General features: G+C 66.0%; 1 protein-coding gene across 1 annotated transcript in view; it reads left to right on the forward strand.

Moving 5' to 3' along the window:
• The window catches only part of Ncor2 (nuclear receptor corepressor 2), a 92,709-nt gene that overhangs the window by 15,012 nt on the left and 58,551 nt on the right, over positions 1–19,146 (forward strand). The window contains exons 2-8 of the mRNA XM_013023047.1: positions 500–676; positions 6,070–6,197; positions 6,867–7,041; positions 9,363–9,542; positions 11,093–11,206; positions 14,610–14,666; positions 18,880–18,932. Coding sequence (XP_012878501.1) covers positions 575–676; positions 6,070–6,197; positions 6,867–7,041; positions 9,363–9,542; positions 11,093–11,206; positions 14,610–14,666; positions 18,880–18,932 — 809 coding nt within the window. The 5' untranslated portion in view covers positions 500–574. The remainder of the gene's footprint in view (positions 1–499; positions 677–6,069; positions 6,198–6,866; positions 7,042–9,362; positions 9,543–11,092; positions 11,207–14,609; positions 14,667–18,879; positions 18,933–19,146) is intronic.

Raw genomic sequence — 19,146 nt, forward strand, 5'->3', positions numbered from 1 at the left:
GCCGGGCTGCCACGTAAGGCTCTCCTGTTCAGAACCGGGCCTCACTGGCTCCTGTCCTCACCCTCCCCTCATGTGGCTCTGAGTGCCCCTGACCCCCTGTCCCTGTCCTGCCCTGTCAGCGTCACCTTCTCGTGGGGCTACGCTGGGGTCACGCTGGGTGACCTGCGCCTGCCCGATATGACGCTGGACACCGCTGCCTGTGCCCCCCCCCCCCCCAGCCCAGACCTGGCAGTGCAGAGGCCGCAGCCAGGGGCTTTTGGGAAGCTCTGCCCTGGCGTGGTGCTTGTGGCCCAGTGGGTATGGGGCCTCCCGGGCTCTGGGCGCAGCTGTGGATGGGCACCTCGGCCACGTGGGCTGTCTGTTCCCCCCTGGCTGAGGGTGGTGGGCGAGCGGCTGGATGGAGGAGGTCTGCTGGGGGCCACCGTGAGGGGACCCCGCCCGGACTTGGGTGGGGTGTGGCCCCGCTGACCACGCTCTGTTTCTGTTTATTTCCCCTCAGGGGCTGGTGAGGAGGACCGGCCTCTAGTCCTTTGTGGAGATTACCACTCACCGGGCCCCAAAGCCCCCGTGCGCCATGTCGGGGTCCACACAGCCAGTGGCCCAGACGTGGAGGGCCACCGAGACCCGCTACCCGCCCCACAGCATCTACCCGGTACAGATCGCCCGGCCCCACACGGTAAGACTCGCGGCCGGCCACGGCCTCTCGGGGGCTCTTCTGCCACGTCCTTGGAGCCAGGCTGTGTGGCCTCAGTGGCCCTGAGTCTTAGATAGCAGCCAGCCTCCCCCAGGACCCTTCTCGGCCCTGTGCTGGCAAGTGGGTTGGGCTGGTGGAGCCAGCCGTTAGATGGGGGGGCGGGAGGAGGGGGAGGCGGGGCCTCCCGGAGGGTGGAGGCGGGGTCGGGCCAGAGGCTCTGTGCAGATCAGCTTGCAGTGTGCGTCCTGTATCCACGCAGCTGTGTCCATTCCAGCCTGGCCAGCCTCCGCTCTGCTCTCCTGGGTTGGGTTGGTTTCTGGGGGCCTTGGCGTCACAGCCCCGTCGCTGGCGCTCACGACTTCTCTGCTCATCTCCTGAGGCTCTGAGGCCAGCTCAGGCAGTGATGGGGCTGCTGGCACAGGGCCCCGATAGCGCACCACTGCTGCCGGCAGCGTCTGGGCCCTGGGGAGCCTGCCAGCCTCTGTGCTGGGGCCCGTGAGTCTGTGTTGCCCGGAGGCTCCCTGCCTGTCCTGGCCGCTGCGGGCTGACCTCCCCGTGAGCCTGAGCTGCCTGCCCTGGCCGCTGCGGGCTGACCTCCCCGTGAGGCTGAGCTGCCTGCCCTGGCCGCTGCGGGCTGAGCTCCCTGTGAGCCTGAGCTGCCTGTCCTGGCCGCTGCGGGCTGAGCTCCCTGTGAGCCTGAGCTGCCTGCCCTGGCCGCTGCGGGCTGACCTCCCCGTGAGGCTGAGCTGCCTGTCCTGGCCGCTGCGGGCTGACCTCCCCGTGAGGCTGAGCTGCCTGTCCTGGCCGCTGCGGGCTGACCTCCCCGTGAGCCTGAGCTGCCTGTCCTGGCCGCTGCAGGCTGAGCTCCCCGTGAGGCTGAGCTCCCCGTGAGGCTGAGCTGCCTGTCCTGGCCGCTGCAGGCTGACCTCCCCGTGAGGCTGAGCTGCCTGTCCTGGCCACTCTTGCTGCCAGATGCCTTTGGCTTTCCTCCTGCTCCCCATCCTGTCCTTTGGATGTGTGCTCCTCACCTGCCTTCCCTGTGGGCCAGTGTCAGGGAGTCTAGGCTGCTACGGCCCCTGCCCTTTCACCTGCATTCCTGCCCTCTGACCCCGGATGCCTCACTCCTGGGGCAGCAGGAACGCAGGATGCGGCTGAGAGGATGAGGTGGGTGAGCAGGGCTCTGTCCAGTAGCCGCACTTCCCGTCTTGGGTGGGGAGTGGTGGGCCACCCACGTGTGCCCTCCCGGAAGTGCCTGACCCCTGACCCCGCCCCCGTGACCCGGGTGTCACTCCAGCCCGCCCCGTCCTTGGCCTTCCTGCTCTGCTCTGCCCATCCCACAGCTCAAGCTCGCTCTCCTCAGGACGGGCTCACGCCAGTCCCCGGGGTCCCAGGGCAGAGGGTTCCATGGGGAGCCCCCCGGGCGTGGCCTGCAGAGGCCCAGCGCCCTCGTCCTCCTGAGCATCCCCACGCCACTGGGCGGAGAGCTCGTTCTGTGGCTTGAGCGCTGCGTGCAGCCGCGGCGGGGGCAGGGCTGGCTGGGCGGCCTGGCCCCTGTGACCCCAGCATTGAGCAGGGATGTTAGGCTGTGAGGCCAGCTGTGCTGCATGCATGCGTGCACGTAGTGTGTGTAGCGTATGGCATGTATGTGTGTGATGTGTGTGTGGTTGTATGTGTGCTGCGTGTATGGACACGTATGTATTTACAGTTGTGTGTGTAGTGTATGTACGTATACGGTGTGTGTGGTGTACGTATGAGTAGACAAGTGTATGGTGTGTAGAGGTGTGTGTATGGCGTGTGTCTGTGTACACGGTGGGTGTACTTGGGCATGTATTGGTGTGTGTGTGTCTGTGGATATGGTGGACATGCGGTGTGTGTGTATGGTTGTGTGTGTGTGTACATGCCCACGTGTGTCCCGTAGTTCTCCGCAGCGCACACAGGCGATGGAGAGAGTGGGAAATGGAGCGGCAGGCGCCCTGGCCACATCCTTCATTTCACAGTTTGGAATTCCAGGCTCCTCCCTTCTCCTGCTTCCCAGGCCCGAGGCCCAGGGTGGCCTGTCCCTCCCCCCCCCCCTGAGGCCCAGGGTGGCCTGTCCCCTGTCCCCCCCCCAAGGCCCAGGGTGGCCTGTCCCCTGTCCCCCGCCTGAGGCCCAGGGTGGCCTGTCCCCTGTACCCCCCCCAAGGACTCAGGGTGGCCTGTCCCCTGTCCCCCCGCCCAAGGACTCAGGGTGGCCTGTCCCCTGTCCCCCGGCCGAGGCCCAGGGTGGCCTGTCCCCTGTCCCCCGGCCGAGGCCCAGGGTGGCCTGTCCCCTGTCCTCCTACCCGAGGACCCAGGGTGGCCTGTCCCCTGTCCCCCGGCCGAGGCCCAGGGTGGCCTGTCCCCTGTCCTCCTACCCGAGGACCCAGGGTGGCCTGTCCCCTGTCCTCCTACCCGAGGCCCAGGGTGGCCTGTCCCCTGTCCTCCTACCCGAGGCCCAGGGTGGCCTGTCCCCTGTCCCCCGGCCGAGGACCCAGGGTGGCCTGTCCCCTGTCCTCCTACCCGAGGACCCAGGGTGGCCTGTCCCCTGGCTGGCGCAGGGTGATGGGCAGTTTCTGTGGCCAGGATGCCCTGCTGTGTGTGTCGCTGTGCAGGGCGCTGGCCAAGCGCCCTGATGCCCGATGGAGCAGCGTCCTGGCCTCGGCCCTGAGCTCTGGCTTTTGGCCTAGGTTAGACCCGGGCAGCTCTGGAGGGGCCATCTGGTTATTTTCTCCTTTGTCACAAGCCCGTCTGCAGCCTGCTGCACAGGCGTGGTGGCCCCTGTGTGTGCGCGTCCCAGGCACGCCTCACCCGCGGTACTGGGACCTTCGTGGGTGCCAGTGCCTGGCGCCACCCCTGCCACCCCTCTGCCCACCTGCCCATCTACCCGCCCCTTCTCGCATTGGTCCATTCACTCGCTTACTCATCTGCTTACTGACCCATCCGCTCATCCACTCACCCGTCACCCACTCATCCTCTGGGTGTGGCTGTCACCCGTCACCCACCCATCCTCCGGTGTGGCTGTCCGTTCCCTCGCTCCCTGGCTCCTCGCTCTTTCCTTGGTTCAGCTGACACGGCTGGCATGTTGGGCGCGGGTCTCTTGGGCCCCAGGAATGTGGCTGTAAATAAAGTGGGCACCTGTATGGACACTGCTGGTACAGGGAGGTATGGGGCTGGGGGTCACCAGAGCGGAGTTGGGGGTCAAGAGCCTCTGCGAAAAGCTGACAGTGGAGCTGTGACTGAGGGATGACGGGCCAGGCAGGTGGCAGTCCCCCAGGTGGGAGGGACTACCTGTGCAAAGGTCCTGGGGGGCACTCTTGTGGTAGCCCCATCATTGCAGGAGGGGCCTGTGAATCCTGTGAGTCCAGGAATGGACTCACTGCCGCCACCTCCCCTGTCCGGTGCAGCCCGTGGGCTTCCTGGGGTCCTGGGGTGGAGGAAGGGCTGCAGGGGGCCTCCTGAGGCGGTCTGTTCCCTCAGGCTCAGAGCCTGGGGCCCGCCCTCTTCCCCTGGGCAGGATGCTGGCTTACCATGCACTTCACAGAAGCTGTGTGGTCCCTGCTGAGCGCAGGGGAGGGTACCTTGCTCCCTCTGGGCCTCAGGTTCCCCTCTCCCTCTCCCCTGCCGCTAATGAGCTCTGTGCAGGGCTTGGCACAGTGCCCGTTCCCCCTCCCTCACCCCGGCTGCACATGGAGATCTCACTAGGCCCGGCAGCCTGGCACTGCGGCCTCCACAGCCCGCCCCGCGCCGGCTTCCTGCTCCTCTGCCTCCTGGAAGCTGCCCCTGCCTGGGCCCTGGGGGTCACAGGGTGGCTGTGCTGGCACCTCCGTCACCTCTGGGAGGGTGGAGGGCTGAGGCCCGGCCCTGCCCCGCTGCCCACAGCCCCCCACGCTTGCTTTGAAGTCTCAGAAGCAGCCACGTCCCCACACACCTGCTGCGTCTTCTGACTGTGGCAATAACTGCTCTCAAACACAAGGCCAGGCAACAAAAGGAAGTTTGGATCTTTCTAGAGAGCCGGGGAAATAACAGCATGGCAAACACCAAACAAAACAAAAACCAAGAGGGGTGCCACCCACCGGCCTGCCCATGCCGCCATTGCAAGTCAGTCGCCACACGACGTAACCGTGTGCCAGCTGACCCGCCAGCTGACCCGCCAGCTGGGAAGCCTGTCTTGTTTCCCTGTTTCAGACAGGCTTCGTCTCTTCTCCTCCAAAACAGAGTAGTTCTCAAATTGGGGTGCACTTGGCAGTTGGGGTCCACTTAATTGGTAAGCGTTTACTTTCCCTGGGGGATGTGTTGCTAACACAGCAACGGCGCTCGCTGTCATCTCAGCCCCTGGGCTGGGGAGGCCGGAGGGTCGGGAGTTCCAGGCTAGCGTGGGCTGCCTTGGGAAACCCTGTGCAAAAACCCCCGAAAAACACAGACTTGAGGCAGGGCTTCTGGGAGGAGGCTCTGCAGGCCCTGGCGAGCGGCAGAGGCCAGGCCCGGTCCACCCAGGACTCTGAGAGAGGCGGAGGCCTGGGCTCCAGTGGAGGCAGAGGCCAGACCCACTCCACCCAGGGCTCCGATGGAGGTGGAGGCCCAGTCCAGGGCTCCGAGGGAGGCAGAGGCCTGGGCTCCAGTGGAGGCGGAGGCCCGGTCCAGGGCTCCGAGGGAGGTGGAGGCCCAGTAGGGCTGTAGGGAGCCGGACTGGGCGTGTCAGGACCCATCACACCGCGGTGTTTGTGAGCTGGGCATGCGAGGCTGCCGCTGGCGGTGAGGGCAGAGTGCTGGCCTCTGCACAGCAGGGTGCAGGGTGTGTCCCTCGCTAGCCGGCGGCTCCTGAGCTGACAACCCCTGGTCATGCCGTTTCCCCCCTCCCTGTGCGAGCAGCCGGGCGTGCACGGGCCGCGTGGCTCCTTGGCCTTTTCTGGTGGACCGTGGCCGGCCGGCGCGCCGTGTCCTCTGCTCGCGTTGCTCTTTATGAAGTTGGCCATCCGCGCTCACCTGCCGTGTATGTCTGGCGCCTGCGCAGCTGTGGGCAGGGGTGGCGGCAGTGCCTGCTGGGTCCCCGTGCACCAGCGGCTGGCAGGTGTGGGCGCTGGGGGGACAGGAGACTTCAGGCAGGCGGTCCTGGCTCTTGCCAGCCTGGCCCCCGGCAGGCCCCACCCACACGTGTAGCTGGAAGGTGGGCACGCGAGGCTGCGTGGGAGGCGCTCAGAGCACCCGGGTGGAGCCTGGCGGCCCTTTCCCGCACCGGGGCGTCCGGCAGTGCCCATGGGCTGGGCTGGGGAGATGGGGGCAGGAGGTGCCTGCTGGGCTCGGGTGGCAAGCAGGCTGCAGTTGCACTTGCCTTTGCCCACCCTTCCTCTGCCCCGCAGGACGTGGGGCTGCTGGAGTACCAGCACCACCCCCGGGACTACACCTCGCACCTGTCGCCCGGCTCCGTCATCCCGTCACAGAGGAGGCGGCCCTCACTGCTGTCCGAGTTCCAGCCGGGGAATGAGCGGTGAGGAGGGGCGCGGGCGGGGGCAGAGCCGCAGGAGTGGAGGACACGGGCCAGCAAGAGCCGAGCGGTCCTGCGACCACAGGGGCGCGGGGCGGTGGGAAGGGGCTGGGTGCCCGAGGCCCAGGCAGACCCCGGCACACACAGAGGCCCTGTGACTGGCAGAGGTCCGACCACCCGGGGCTGGCAGTGAGGCCAGTGGAGCGGGGCTTGGCTTCTGTTCTGGGTGTGTTGAGAAGCATCTAGAGCAGCCCAGACCCTGCTTGACTGGTGGAGGCCGGGACCTAAGCCTTGCTGTGTGTGCTTGGGCCAGGCCGTGCCCTCTGTGGGAAAATGGAGGGAGTAAGTTCAAGAGGCCAGCAGAGGTCAGGCTGCACACCCCCATCACGGAGCTGCCAGGCCGGGTGCCTTGGCCTGCGTTCTGTGCTCGGCTGGCGCTGTCTGCCCTGGGTGGGGGCGAGGGAGCAGTAGTTTGTGCATCTCTGGGAGATCTTGGTGGATCTTGGTGAGGTGTGGGGTACGGGTGAGTGGGCTGCCCGCGGGGTCGGGTGGGCAGCGGGTCCCTGTGCCGTGCTGAACGGTGGGGCGCAGGGGCCTGGGAGGGCGCTCCGCCCGAGCCCCTCTCTGCAGGGCGCCCGGCACCCGTGTCACGGGCATCCGTGCCTCCCGCAGGGCCCAGGAGCTGCACCTGCAGCAGCCGCACTCCTACCTGCCCGAGCTGGGCAAGGCAGAGGCGGAGTTCATGGAGAGCAAGCGGCCGCGCCTGGAGCTGCTGCCCGACCCCCTGCTGCGGCCCGCGCCCCTGCTGGCCACAGGCCAGCCCGGCAGCTCTGAGGACCTCGCCAAGGTAAGGCTGGCCCTGGCTGACCCGAGGGCAGCGCAGGGCCCAGGCGCGGGGCCCTGTGGTTGGTTAAAGAGGCAAGGGGGGCAGATGGGGGCCAGCAGGGGGCTGGCCGGTTCAGGGTTGGCTCCTGCGCTCCACGTCCATAGTTGGCCAGGCCTGGGTCGCACAGGAACTCGGGGTCCCCCGCCCCCATTAGCAAATCCCACACGTCCCAGGATGAGCCTCCCTCAGACCCCTTGCAGCCGGCCCAGCCTGGATCTGCCGGGGAAGCCAGGGCGCAGACGCACCTCTCCTCCCCACGCTCTGCCCGCGTGAGGTGCCTCACCGTGGCGGCTCTGTTCAGCTTGTCTCCGCCGCCGTCTCGTCCCTCTCGACACTTTGTGGCTCTGTGTTGCTGTCTCCCTGCCTGTCTCTATCAACTCATCTTTCCTTTCTTCCTATGTCTGGGTCTGACTGTCCTCTCCCTGGGCCGGGCAGGGGTGGATCCGGTGGGCGGTGGGGCTGGTGGGCTGCAGGTGGTAATTGCTCCATGCTGTCAGAGGTTGGGGAGCGACGTGGTGCGGGCTGGGCCTGGGCGTGCGGGCGCAGGTGGATTTTGCGTCTGCAGTGTGTGGATTTCGGCCAGAAGCAGAGCCAGGAGTCAGGCGAAGGCCCTGCTCCCGCCGCGCCCATTTTCCCTATGTAAACATTCCTTTTCGTGGCTGTCCTGCCTGGGGCTTCAGGCTGGGCAGGAGACGGCTCCCTGGGGGTCCAGCGAACTTTCTTCAGGACCTGGGAACTGCCAGGGGAAACGCTCTGGGCGTCCCACTGACAGGGCAGATGGGCAGCCTGGCTCAGGCGTGGAGCCGGCTCCCAGCACAGACCCAAGGCCAGGGTTTGCTGATGGTCGAGCTGTGGCTCCAGGGTTCAGGGCAGCAGTCTCAGCCTCCATGCTCTGTCTGTCCCGGCCTGCCACTGAGGCCCAGAGCTGGGAGCGGTGTCCCTAGCCCCCCAGTCTTTGATTTTTTTTTTTCTTTTTGGTCGGTCATAGGGTTTGAACTCTGGGCCTGGGCGCTTGAGCTCTTCAGCTCAAGGCAAGTGCTCTACCACTTGAGCCGCAGCCCCACTTCCGGTTTTCTGGTGGTTCATTGGAGATCAGAGTCTCCTGGACTTTCCTGCCAAAGGCTCGCTTTGAACCTCGATCTTCAGATCTCATCCCCCTGCATAGCTAGGATGACAGGCATGAGCCACCGACGCCGGACTCCTGGTCTTTGATTTTGCGCGCTATGCAGATTGTCTTGAACGTATGCTCGCGGGGTGGCCGGGGGATGTGATTTGGTGATGGCTATTTGGTGGTGGTTTGGTGGCAGGCGCTGTGCACAGAGCTGAGCAGTCCGTGGCCCGGTGGCTTTAGCTGTCAGGGCCGGGTCCTGTCAGTGGACGGCCTGTGGCCGTGTGGCAAGAACAACTACATTGGCCCTCACCCGGGAAGGCCGTGGGAGCCAAGGCACGTTCATGCTTGTGGTCCCCACGCTGCCCTCTGGGAGTAGGCCTCGGTGTTTGAGGAGCCATGGGGCGCCGGTCCCCGCAGCGGGCCGCGCCGTGAGGGTCTGGGGAGGACAGGGTGCCCCCCGGGGCGGCCTTGCGGGATGGTGAGGTGGCGGGGGCACCACAGCCGGACTGTGGCTGTGTCCTGGGGGTGGCCGTGTGGGGTGGCAGGCGGCGCCCGCGCCCTCAGGCACCGCAGACCTGGGCCTGAGCGCAGCGGGGCGGGCAGCTTCTCCAGCACACGTACGAGGAGGACTGTCCGCTCCAGGCTGCTGGGCGCCTGCCGGCTCCCCGCACTCACCACGCCGGCCAAGACCCCGGGGCATCCACAGCGCTTCTGCTGCGTGGGCAGGAAGCCCCGGGCCGGGGGCAGAGTACTGAGCGGCCTGGGATTAGAACCCAGGGCTGCGAGGGTGAGGACTGGGCTGCTTTTCCATGAGCATCCCCCACGGCCCTGTTGCCTACCCCGTCCTATTGGGTAAACTGAGGAGGCTGCCAAGCCCAGTGAGGGGCCTGTGCTTGTGAAGCTTTCTCCTGGAAAATCGCCAGTAAGTAAAGAGCTGCATCCGTTCCCAGGGGCTCCCGAGAGTCCCTAGGTCCTGGAGATTTCTAACAGCCCTTGAGGGGACCCTGTGGGTCCCTGAGGTCCGGGAGGTCGAGCCTCGTGTGGTTCCTGCAGAGCTGCTGTGTGAGTGTTCTAGGGGCTGGGCTGGGGTCCCGGAGCTGTTCTCAGACTCTGGCCTCCAGTTCTTTGGTGCTGGACACCAGGGCTCACCGTGGCCTTCTCCCCACCCCAGGACCGTGGCCTGGCCGGCAAGTTGGAGCCCGTGTCTCCGCCTAGCCCCCCGCACACTGACCCTGACCTGGAGCCAGCGCCCCCCAGGCTGTCCAAGGAGGAACTGATTCAGAGCATGGACCGTGTGGACCGGGAGATCACCATGGTGGAGCAGCAGATCTCCAAGCTGAGGAAGAAGCAGGTGCGGTGCAGGCGGGCCGTGCGCACATGTGTGCATGCGTGTGATGCGCGGGGGGGGGGGGGCGCGAGTGTGTGCTGGCTGGAGGCGGGGTCTGGGTCAGGATGAGGCCAGGTTCTGGAGGACAGGATAGGCGGTCATCGGGTCAAGAAAGGAGCATGGGACTGGGAAGGTGGCTTGCCTTGTATGCATGAGGCCCTGGGTTCAATTCCTCAGCACCACATAAGCAGAAAAAGCTGGAAGTGGCTCAAGTGGTAGAGCACTAACCTTGAGCTGAAGAGCTGAGGGACAGCGCGCAGGCCAGTTCAGGCCCCACGACCGACCACAACAAGAAGAAAAGAAATGTGCACAAAGCCAGTGCTGGTGGCTCATGCCTACTGTAATCCTAGCCACACAGGAGGCTGAGACCCGTGGATTGGGGTTCCAAGCGGAAGGAAAAATTGACTCCCAAAAAGACGGAAGTGTAGTTGTGGCTCAAGTGGTAGAGTGCCAGTCTTGATCAAAAAAGCTCAGGGACTGGACAGTAGCTTTATAATAACTATAAAAAAATCAGAGAAAACAAAACTTAGCAAAAGTACCCAGGCCTTGAGTTCAAACCCCAAGACTGGCACACGGGCGCCCGTACCTGTGTGCATGCACACACAGACACACATGCACACGAGCACACACAAATGAGGTCCTCTCCACCTCACGGGACCATGAGGAGAGGCAGGGGCCCAAGATAAAAAGGCAGCGGCTGCCGCAGATTGTGTGGTTACAGGAGGAGCGTGGGCTGTTGGGTCCTGGCCCACGGGACGGGGCCTGGGCCCCTCTGCAGCTGGGTCTCCGTGCGGTCTCCGCTCAGGATTTTCTGTGGGGCCTGGGGGAGGTCCTGTCACAGGGAGAACCCCCCAGCAAACCCCCCCTCCCCGGCCTGTATTCCTTTCTGGGGCTTCATTGCCCAAGAGGTGAGCAGGCTGCACATGCATCTCACGCATGAAGCCCTGGCAGGCGGCAGGCCTGGCACAGCCTCCTGTGTAGCCTAGAGCCAGTGTCTTGAGCTTTCTGGTTTGGGCTTTCCTCTTTGGTATAAAGCAGACCAGAGCATGGGAGGGGGGGGGTCCGTCCAGAGGTGTAGGAGAAGGGGGGTCCAGGGTGAAGACACAGGGCAGTTGGCGGGGGTGGTGATGGTGATGATGGCAGCGGTGGTCAGGATGGTGGTGGTGACTCCGTGTTCCGTTCAGTGCTCTGACACCGTTGCTCGCTCAGCCTTTACCAGGCTGGGGGCTTTCATCCCCTTTGTTTCCACACGAGGGAAACAAGGCGCAGAGAAGCCCAGTAGCGCCAGAGTGGCACAGCCCTGGGTGGAAAAGCTGGGCTGGGTGGTTGGGGCACCGAATCCCAGCTGCTCGTCCCCAGGTGGGATCTGAACCCCAGAAGGTTGGATCTGTGGCCGGAGGGGCTGGGGCCAGGGTGGGTGCGGAGTCCCCAGCGTGACTCACAGGAAGTGGCGAGCGGCCTGACTTCCTGGGGTGGCGGTGGTGGCCTCACGCTGTGTCCTTCCCTTCCCGCAGCAACAGCTGGAGGAGGAGGCCGCCAAGCCGCCCGAGCCCGAGAGGCCCGTGTCGCCGCCGCCCATCGAGTCCAAGCACCGCAGCCTGGTGCAGATCATCTACGACGAGAACCGGGTACGGCCCGCGGGAGCCCGGCCTGGGTGGGCCCGGGGGCTGGAGGGGGCGTGAGCCTGGGTCCCGCGTGGAGCTGACACGCTGCAGGTCCGGGGGCTGGAGGGGGCGTGAGCCTGGGCCCCGCGTGGAGCTGACACGCTGCAGGTCGTGTTCGGCGGCGGGTCCCGCTGTCCTAGTGGGCAGGTGTGGCCGCATGGCTCTTACCTTGGCTGGGCTTCAGCTTCTGTGCGGTCAGTCACACAGCTGGGGTCGGTGGTCCCGACTCTTCGGCCCTGCAGCCTCTGCTGGCCTTTGGTGAAAGGAGCGGGTCCTGTGGCAGGACGCGGGGTGGGGTCCCCGTGAGGGGCGCCCCAAGGGCTGGACTGAGGCTGCGAGGCAGCGGCCAGGGGGCGGAGCCTTGCTCACCCTCCACGTCCTAGGTAGGGGAAACTGAGGCCAGAGCGGGGCGGTGTCCCGGTGGCAGATGGGGTTCACCTGTGCCCCCGCTGTGCCCTCAGGATGCTTTCCCTGGCTGGGTGGGCACGGTGCTGCCCTGGGAGCCGAGGACGGGTCCTACGGGTCCTGTAGGCGGGACTGGCTATGCCTGTTCCTCCAGAAGCAGCAGTGGAATGCGGGTGCCCAGGTCACACTGCCTCAGGAGAGGCCAGGTTCCCCCCCGGCCTCTGCCGGGCCGTTCTGGGTTCAGATCCTGTCTCCACCACTACCTGGCTCTGACCCACGGCACTGTTGACCTCCTGTGCCTGTGCTCCTTGATGCCAGGGCCGGCGTGTGCCGCGTCCGGGCCGACCAGCTCACCCACTGGTGCGCGGTCATCACCCTGCCCTGGGCTCCCGTCCATGTTCCTCTCATTCCACTGGGATTTCTTCTACCCCAGGCTCAGAGAAGGCAGGAACCTGCCTGAGATTGCACAGCAAGTGAGCCAAGTGGTCTGGGCAGGAGGGGTAGCATCTCTCTTCCCCTCCACCAATCTTGGGCGCGGCGGTTGTGAGGGCCTCTGCCCGAGCCCAGCCCACCCTGGGTCTGAGGCTGTCCCTGAGGGCCATGGAAGTCTTCAGCTCCTTGTCCCGGGAGCCCTCCCACACCTGCCCTGCCTGGCACCTCCGCTCCTTCCTGTCTGGCTTTCTGGGTGGCTGCTCCTTGGGGGCGGGGCGTAGGTGCTCAGGGAGTGTTTGTTGAGCAGGTGCTGCTGAGTGGCCAGGCCCCCCTGCAGCGCCTTTGTCTTCGGAGGGGTGGGGCTGGGGTCCTGGTCCCTGGCTCCCTTGGTGGGGGCAGTTTGGGCTGGGGGATTAAATTCTAATCCTCCTTCCTTCTCCGGGAGGTAGAGGCAGGGTCGGTCTGTGAAAGCTGAGAAAGCCGGCAGCCTCCTGCGGGGCAGAGCGCCTGCTGAGCTGGCCGTGCCGCTGCTGGCTGTGCTGCTGGCTGTGGGCGCGGGCTCATTTCCCATTCGTGGCAGGCCTCAGCTCTGCGGTGCGGGCGCTGCCTGTGGTGCGGGCAGCGGCAGGTGTGCGCAGATGGCGGTGTGGGGGGGAGCAGGTGGGCAGGACGGGGCGGCCAGCGCAGCAGGCTGGGGGAGGAGGGGTCGCAGGAGCAGGTGTGGGCCTGGCGTGTGCTGTCTTGCCGGGTGGGGACGGCCGTGTAGGGCTGAGTCCCGGTTGGGGCTTTCCAAGCAGTGGTTCATCCCTCCCCTTCCCCCCCCCCCATAGCCCCCCCTGCCTCCCGCAGCCCTGGCACAGGCAGTGTGCCTGTGGGTCCCTGCTGTGACTCCCAGGCTGGGACCCCTCCCCTGTGGCAGCGACAAGGGCCCTCTGGTGAGGCACAGGAGCTGGGCTGCAGGGCCATCCATTGAGAGGAGCAGAGGAGAGCTGTGTGTGTTGGCCTGCTTGTGCGCGTGCGTGTGCGTGCTCACGGGTTGGCTGTGCGCACATAGCTCTTGTACGGTGTATGTGGCTGTGTTTTGGCATGATTGTGGGGGGCTGTCGGTGATTGTGTTATGTGCGTGTGCACATTTACGTGTATGCGCGTGTCCCAGGTCGTTTGTGAGGCTCACCTCCCTATGCACGGGGCACACGGGTGCACATGTGAGCCACAGGTCACTCTGCGGTGCCAGCTGGGGTGGTGGGAGAACCAGAGCCAGCAGCTGTGAGGGGACCCGGGCTTCGCCCAGAGCAGTGTGGGAAGCCCCCTAGCAGCACCGCCTTTGGGCCTCAGTTTCCCCATCTGTAAACCATGTCGGCTTCCGCATTGTGTACGCACCCAGTTTGGCTCACGAAGGTCTTGGGATCGTGGGTGACCCGGCACGGCTGGCGTCCCTGCCCTGCGGGCCCTGACCGCTGAGGCTGTGGGTCCAAGTTCAGACCCGGCACACGGTGTGGGGGGCCCGGTGAGGCGGGGTACACCCCCCGGGCTCTGAGTCTCACACGGTTGGCTGTGAGCTGGGGGTCACTGGGGAGCAGCAGACTTGTGCGGCCTGACCACTGAGCCCACGCCAAACACTGCATGGTCCCACATAGGAGAGGGTGTGTGCTGACCGTGCTGCCGCGACTCAGGCTTCAGACTGGGCAGCCCAGCTACAGGGTCCTGTTCCCCGGTCCTCCCCCTACGCCTCAGGGAGGCCCTGCCCCTCCCCCAGCCGCTCGGTGTCTCTTTGGTGTCCCAGGCCTGGCAGGAGCCAGGCAGATGAATTAGCAAGTGCCCACTTCCCTCACCAGCCCGGGTTGTGGCGGCGGGGGCGGGGAGTCTGGCCCTCTGCAAATAGTCACCGATGGTGAGACACAGCGATCCTAGAAAGGGCATGGCGGGTTCCTCGTCAGAAGTCTGCACGGCAGGTAGAGAAGCTGGTTCAGCTGCAGTCCAGGGCAGAAGCAGGGCTTTGCTGTGCGGTTTTCGTGAGTGCTGGGTGGTGTGAGTGGTGGCGGGCCGGTGGCTCGGGGGCCGGCAGTCTCAGGGCCGCGTTGCCTCTCAGGTGAGGGGCTTACGGCCAGTGCGACTCACAGGTTTCTGTGTGTGGTGTTTCCAACGTGATTTGATCTTATTTACAAATGTAATTGCTTGTTGTCAGAAATAAACAACCAAAGTCTTATCAGTAAAATGCCCTTGCAGCTACAGCCGTATGGTAGTGATTCTGAGTCGTTTTAAGTCTGGTAGGAATTCAGTCTCCTACAAAATAAAACAATATACTTTGGGAAAATAAAGAAGGGGGGCATGGCGGCCGGAGCCCTCGCCGCTGCAGCCTCCAGCCTGGCAGAGGCAGTGGGCGCGGCGCAGTGCTTGCGGCTGGGTGGGGGGCTGCGGGGGCCCTGGGGCCCGGGCAGGGGGCCGCGCGGAGCGGCCGGGGCCGCGTCCTGCCCGCCGCCACTTCTAACCTCTCACTTCTCCTCCCTCTCCTCCGCTGGCCACGCTGCAGAAGAAGGCCGAGGCTGCCCATCGGATCCTGGAAGGCCTGGGGCCCCAGGTGGAGCTGGTGAGCGGAGCCGGGCGCGGTGGGGACTGGGGGGGCTGGGTGGGGGCAGGGAGGAGGAAGTTGCGTGCTGCCCACAGGCCTGGGCAGCAGCTTTGAGGGAGAGCAGGAAACACAGCGTCCTGATAAGATAAGAGGACTGCAGATAGCGGGGTAGCCCTGGCAGCGGGTACCGCAGGGCCGGCACCGGGCTGCAGATCCGGAGCCTTGTCCCCTTTTCCTGCCCGTGCTCTTGGCCAGCCATCCAGGTTCTGCTCCTCGGGCTGCCCTTCATGGCTGTGTGATGCCGAGCAGGTCTCTCGGCTTCTCTGTGCTTCATTATAAGACGGGAGTTGGATCACGTGTCCCTCTGGGTCGCAGGGTGGCACTGAGCATGGTGGCTGTGGCGGGCGGTGTGGGCCGTGGCACTTGTTTCTGTCACGCAGGGGGACAGAGGGCTCCGCAGAGGCGGTGGGCACCAGAGCCCCCAGAGCTGTCAGGGTTCCCAGAGCGGAGGACAGGTGTGCGGGCAGCCGGGGTGGACAGGCGGACGCTTCCCCACGCCCATTGTCGGGGTGGGGTGGGGGTGGCGTGCCTTCAGTATAGGCCAGGGCCTGGACCTCCCCCTGGCTGCACCCCGCGGGGCCTGACAGGAGCCTGGCAGCCATCTGCGCGGGGCCCTGGGCTCAGAGCGGGCCCGTGGCTGGTCCCCTGGCTGGTCCCCTGGCTGGTCCCCTGGCTGGTCCCCCGGCTGGTCTCCTGGCTGGTCCCCTGGCTGGTCCCCCCCCCCGGCTGGTCCCCTGGCCGGTCCCCTGGCTGGTCCCCCCCCCCGGCTGGTCCCTGGCTGGTCCCCCGGCTGGTCCCCTGGCTGGTCCTGTGGACAAGGCCTTGGGGCGGAGTCGACACTTTGTCCCTCTTGGTTTTTCAGCATCAGGGCCTCGCGCCCGCCCCGCAGCTCTGCACCCCGAGCCCAGCCTGGCTCGCGTCTCTGAACTTGGTTTTGAGACAGGGCCTCATTGCCCTGGCTCTGCGGCCTGGACTCTGACCCCCGCCCACCTCCCCAGCGCCGCCCGGCCTGCACCACTCCTCCTCCACTCCTCCTCCGCTGCTCCTCCTCCTCCTCTCTTCCTCTCCTCCTCTCCTCCTCTGTTCCTCCTCCTCCTCTCTTCCTCTCCTCCTCTCCTCCTCTCCTCCTCTGTTCCTCCTCCTCCTCTCTTCCTCTCCTCCTCTCTTCCTCTCCTCCTCTGCTCCTCCTCCTCCTCTCTTCCTCTCCTCCTCTCCTCTTCCTCTCCTCCTCTGCTCCTCCTCCTCCTCTTTTCCTCTCCTCCTCTCCTCTTCCTCTCCTCCTCTGCTCCTCCTCCGCTCCTCCTCCTCTCCTCCTTCTCTCCTCCACTCCTCCTCCTCCCCTCCTCCGTTCCTCTTCCCCTCCTCTTCTCCTCCCCCCTCCTCTCATCCTCTCCTCCTCCTCTCCTCTCCTCCGTTCCTCCTCTCCTCCGTTCCTCCTCTCCTCCATTCCTCCTCTCCTCCTCTCCTCTCCTCCTCCTCTCCTCTCCTCCGTTCCTCCTCTCCTCCTCTCCTTCTCTCCTCCTCTCCTCCTCTCTCCTCCTCCGTTCCTCTTCCTCTCCTCCTCTGCTCTTCTTCCTCTCTTCCTCCACTCCTTCCCCGCCCCTCCTCCTCTCGGGTGTCAGGGTCTGTGATCCGAGGCCCCGTCTGGCTTTTCCATCTGCTGGCGAGTTTGGTTGTTGGGGGCCGGCGTGAGCGCGCTCTGTGGACGGGCGTCTCCTCCTCCAGGCAGTGGCGGGGACCGGTGTGGACCCCTCCGCTGCCTCCCCACGCTCCGGCCACCTCCCAGAGTGGTGGCATCGTCTTCCACGGCACCGGTGGTGCCTGGCCTTGGTTTCTCTTTTTGCCAGATGGGATACTCGGGCCGCTGGGCCGTGGCTCAGGGTGCGGCAGGGCACACGGGCTTGTCTGGTGAGCCATTGCTTCCAGGCTACAGCACAGCAGAGCTGCAGGCTTTTTTGGCGGGGGGGGTGTCCTGCTGGGGTCGTGGGCAGAGGCCCCTGCAGGGCTGTCAGCTCGGTGGGCTGCAGCGGGAATATAGCCGCGACTCTCCCGTGTGGCGGCACAGGGCAGTATGTGGCTCAGAGCCACACAGTAAAGGCGAGGTGGGCGTGTGAGTTTGTGGCACTGCTTTGGTCTTGGCTGTCCTCGGTGGCTGGAATGGGGACCAGCTGGGAGTCCAGGGCCTCGGCGTGGAGAGGAGTCGGGGCCCCCCGTGGCTGGGAACCCCCGGGAGGGAGGGGCTCGCGGCTGAGGGAGGACCCCCAGGCTATGGACTCTGCCACCCCCTTGGTGCCCTGGGCCCCGCATGTGCCCTGTGTGGGGCGGGGGTGGGGGGTGGAGGTAGGCTGGGGCCAGCAGGTGCGGCCTCCCCTCCTGCTGCTCCTCGTCTGCTTCCTTCCTGCTCAGAGTGTTATTTTGAGAGCTTGGTGTCGCCCGAGGGCAGAGGCCCCACTGACACTCCGGCTGTTGCCAGTCGAGTCCCCAGGGCACCTGTCTCCGGGGTAACCCCAAAGCTGTCTTGGAGCCATGCCGCCCCCCGCCTTCCTGGACTCCTTGATCAGAACAGCACCCTCTTTCTGCCTTCTCTGCTCTGTCCACCTGCTGCACCCCCTCTTTACAGCGAGGCCCGGGGTCGGGTCTCTCAGTCACCCTGCCCTGCCTGCCAGGGGCTTCCTCGCTCTTCTGGGCTTTGGTGAGGAGGCCTTTACTTTAAAACTGCCATGGCCGCCAGGTTGGGCTCAGCGCAGAGGTATGGGGCGTCCGGAGCCTGAGGGCCGCCTTCCTCGGCGGCTTGAGGCCTGGGCGCACATATGGCCCCCCCTCCCTGTCCCTCCTCCAGGATGGCCACGGGGCCTTGGCTGGGGGTCCAGCACGCCCCATCCCCGTCTGCTCCGCGGGGTCCCCTTGCTCCTGCCTCTGACATCCTCACGGCGGGGCCGCCGCATTCGGCGCTCTGGTGTGCGAGGGGCGGGCGCTGCGGCCTTTCCTCCCCGCGTCACCCGCACCAGAGTCTCGGCTCTTCCCAGCTCCCACCAGCCATTGTCCTAAGACCAAACGAGGGCCACCAAGCCCCTCGGGCTGGCGTCGGTTCCTCCCTGCCGCTGCTTGGCCCCCCTGGCAGTTTGTCAGGATGGGTTGGGTCTGGCAGTGCGGGGGCCCGATCTGGAGGTGCCAGAAGTGCACTGCGGGGGCCCGAGGCCCAGGACCCGGCGGCGTCCGCTCCGTGTGAGCTCCTCCCGTCACCTGGGCTGCCCGGGAGGTTCCTGGGGCCCCTGGGTAGACAGGGAGGGAGACGGCCAGACGCCGCAGCGCAGACCCTTGCCTCCGCGGTGCTCGCTGTGGACGTGTGTTTCCACGTCTCCGGGACTCGAGCTCGCACGGGCGAATCGGGCGGTGTTGGTCTTTCCTCAGCAGGCAGCATCACCGCTTCGTGTGGCAGCTCACCACCCTGTGGTCAGCTGGGGGGTCCCGGCAAGGCCGTGGCTGGGTCTGTGGGCCTGTACCCCAAGCCGTCTCTGCCTGCCTCCCACAGACCCGCTTTCCCCGCCTCTGCTTTTGCCCAGCTAGTCGCTGTGTAGGAGCCGGGGAGTCTGCACAGCTCACACAGAGGCTGCACCTGGTCACAGCCTGGTCGCCAGCCAGAGTGGCAGAGCCAGGGCTCGAACCCAGGCTTTGCTGTCATCCTCTGCTGCAGTGCTGCGTGTGGGCAGGAGGCACTGGGTGGTGAGCTCAGTCTCTACCCTGCGGCCAGCTACAGGCACATTTGTGGACCTGGCTTGGGTTCCCACCGGGTGAGGCACGGGTGCACAGGAGCCCCGTGACCCTCTTCACCCATGGACGTGAAAGGCGGCCAGTGCGGGGCAGGAGGTTTCCATGGCACCCAAGAAGCATGGGGGGGCCCTGTGTGGAGTGGCGGAGGAGCCCAGGCTTTTCCTGGGCTGTGACCCCCACAGACTCGCACCACTGCACCCCACAGAGCGGCCACCCGGGCCAGAAGAACAAGTCCCGGCCTTCCCAGCCCAGCGCCTGCCCATGGCCCTGTTCCCTGTGGCCAGTCGCTGGGCCCGTGACGGCTCCAGGGCTGGGGGTTCCTGGGGCGCAGGCACAGAGCCCCTGTTCCCCTCTCCGGGGCCCCAGCCTGCAGTGTTGACCTGCTTCTCTCTCTTTGCAGCCCTTGTACAACCAGCCCTCCGACACGCGGCAGTACCATGAGAACATCAAAATGTGAGTGCCAGCCGCTCCTGGGACCCAGGCCGTGGGCTCGCTCCCGGGGCTGGCGTGGGGTGGGGAGCTCAGCCGGGGGCTGGCGTGGGGTGGGGTGCTCAGCTGGGGGCTGGCGTGGGGTGGGAGCTCAGCCGGGGGCTGGCGTGGGGTGGGGTGCTCAGCCGGGGGCTGGCGTGGGGTGGGGAGCTCAGCCGGGGGCTGGCGTGGGGTGGGG

Source organism: Dipodomys ordii, unplaced genomic scaffold (assembly GCF_000151885.1).
Source record: "Dipodomys ordii isolate 6190 unplaced genomic scaffold, Dord_2.0 Scaffold66, whole genome shotgun sequence".
NCBI lineage: Eukaryota > Metazoa > Chordata > Mammalia > Rodentia > Heteromyidae > Dipodomys > Dipodomys ordii.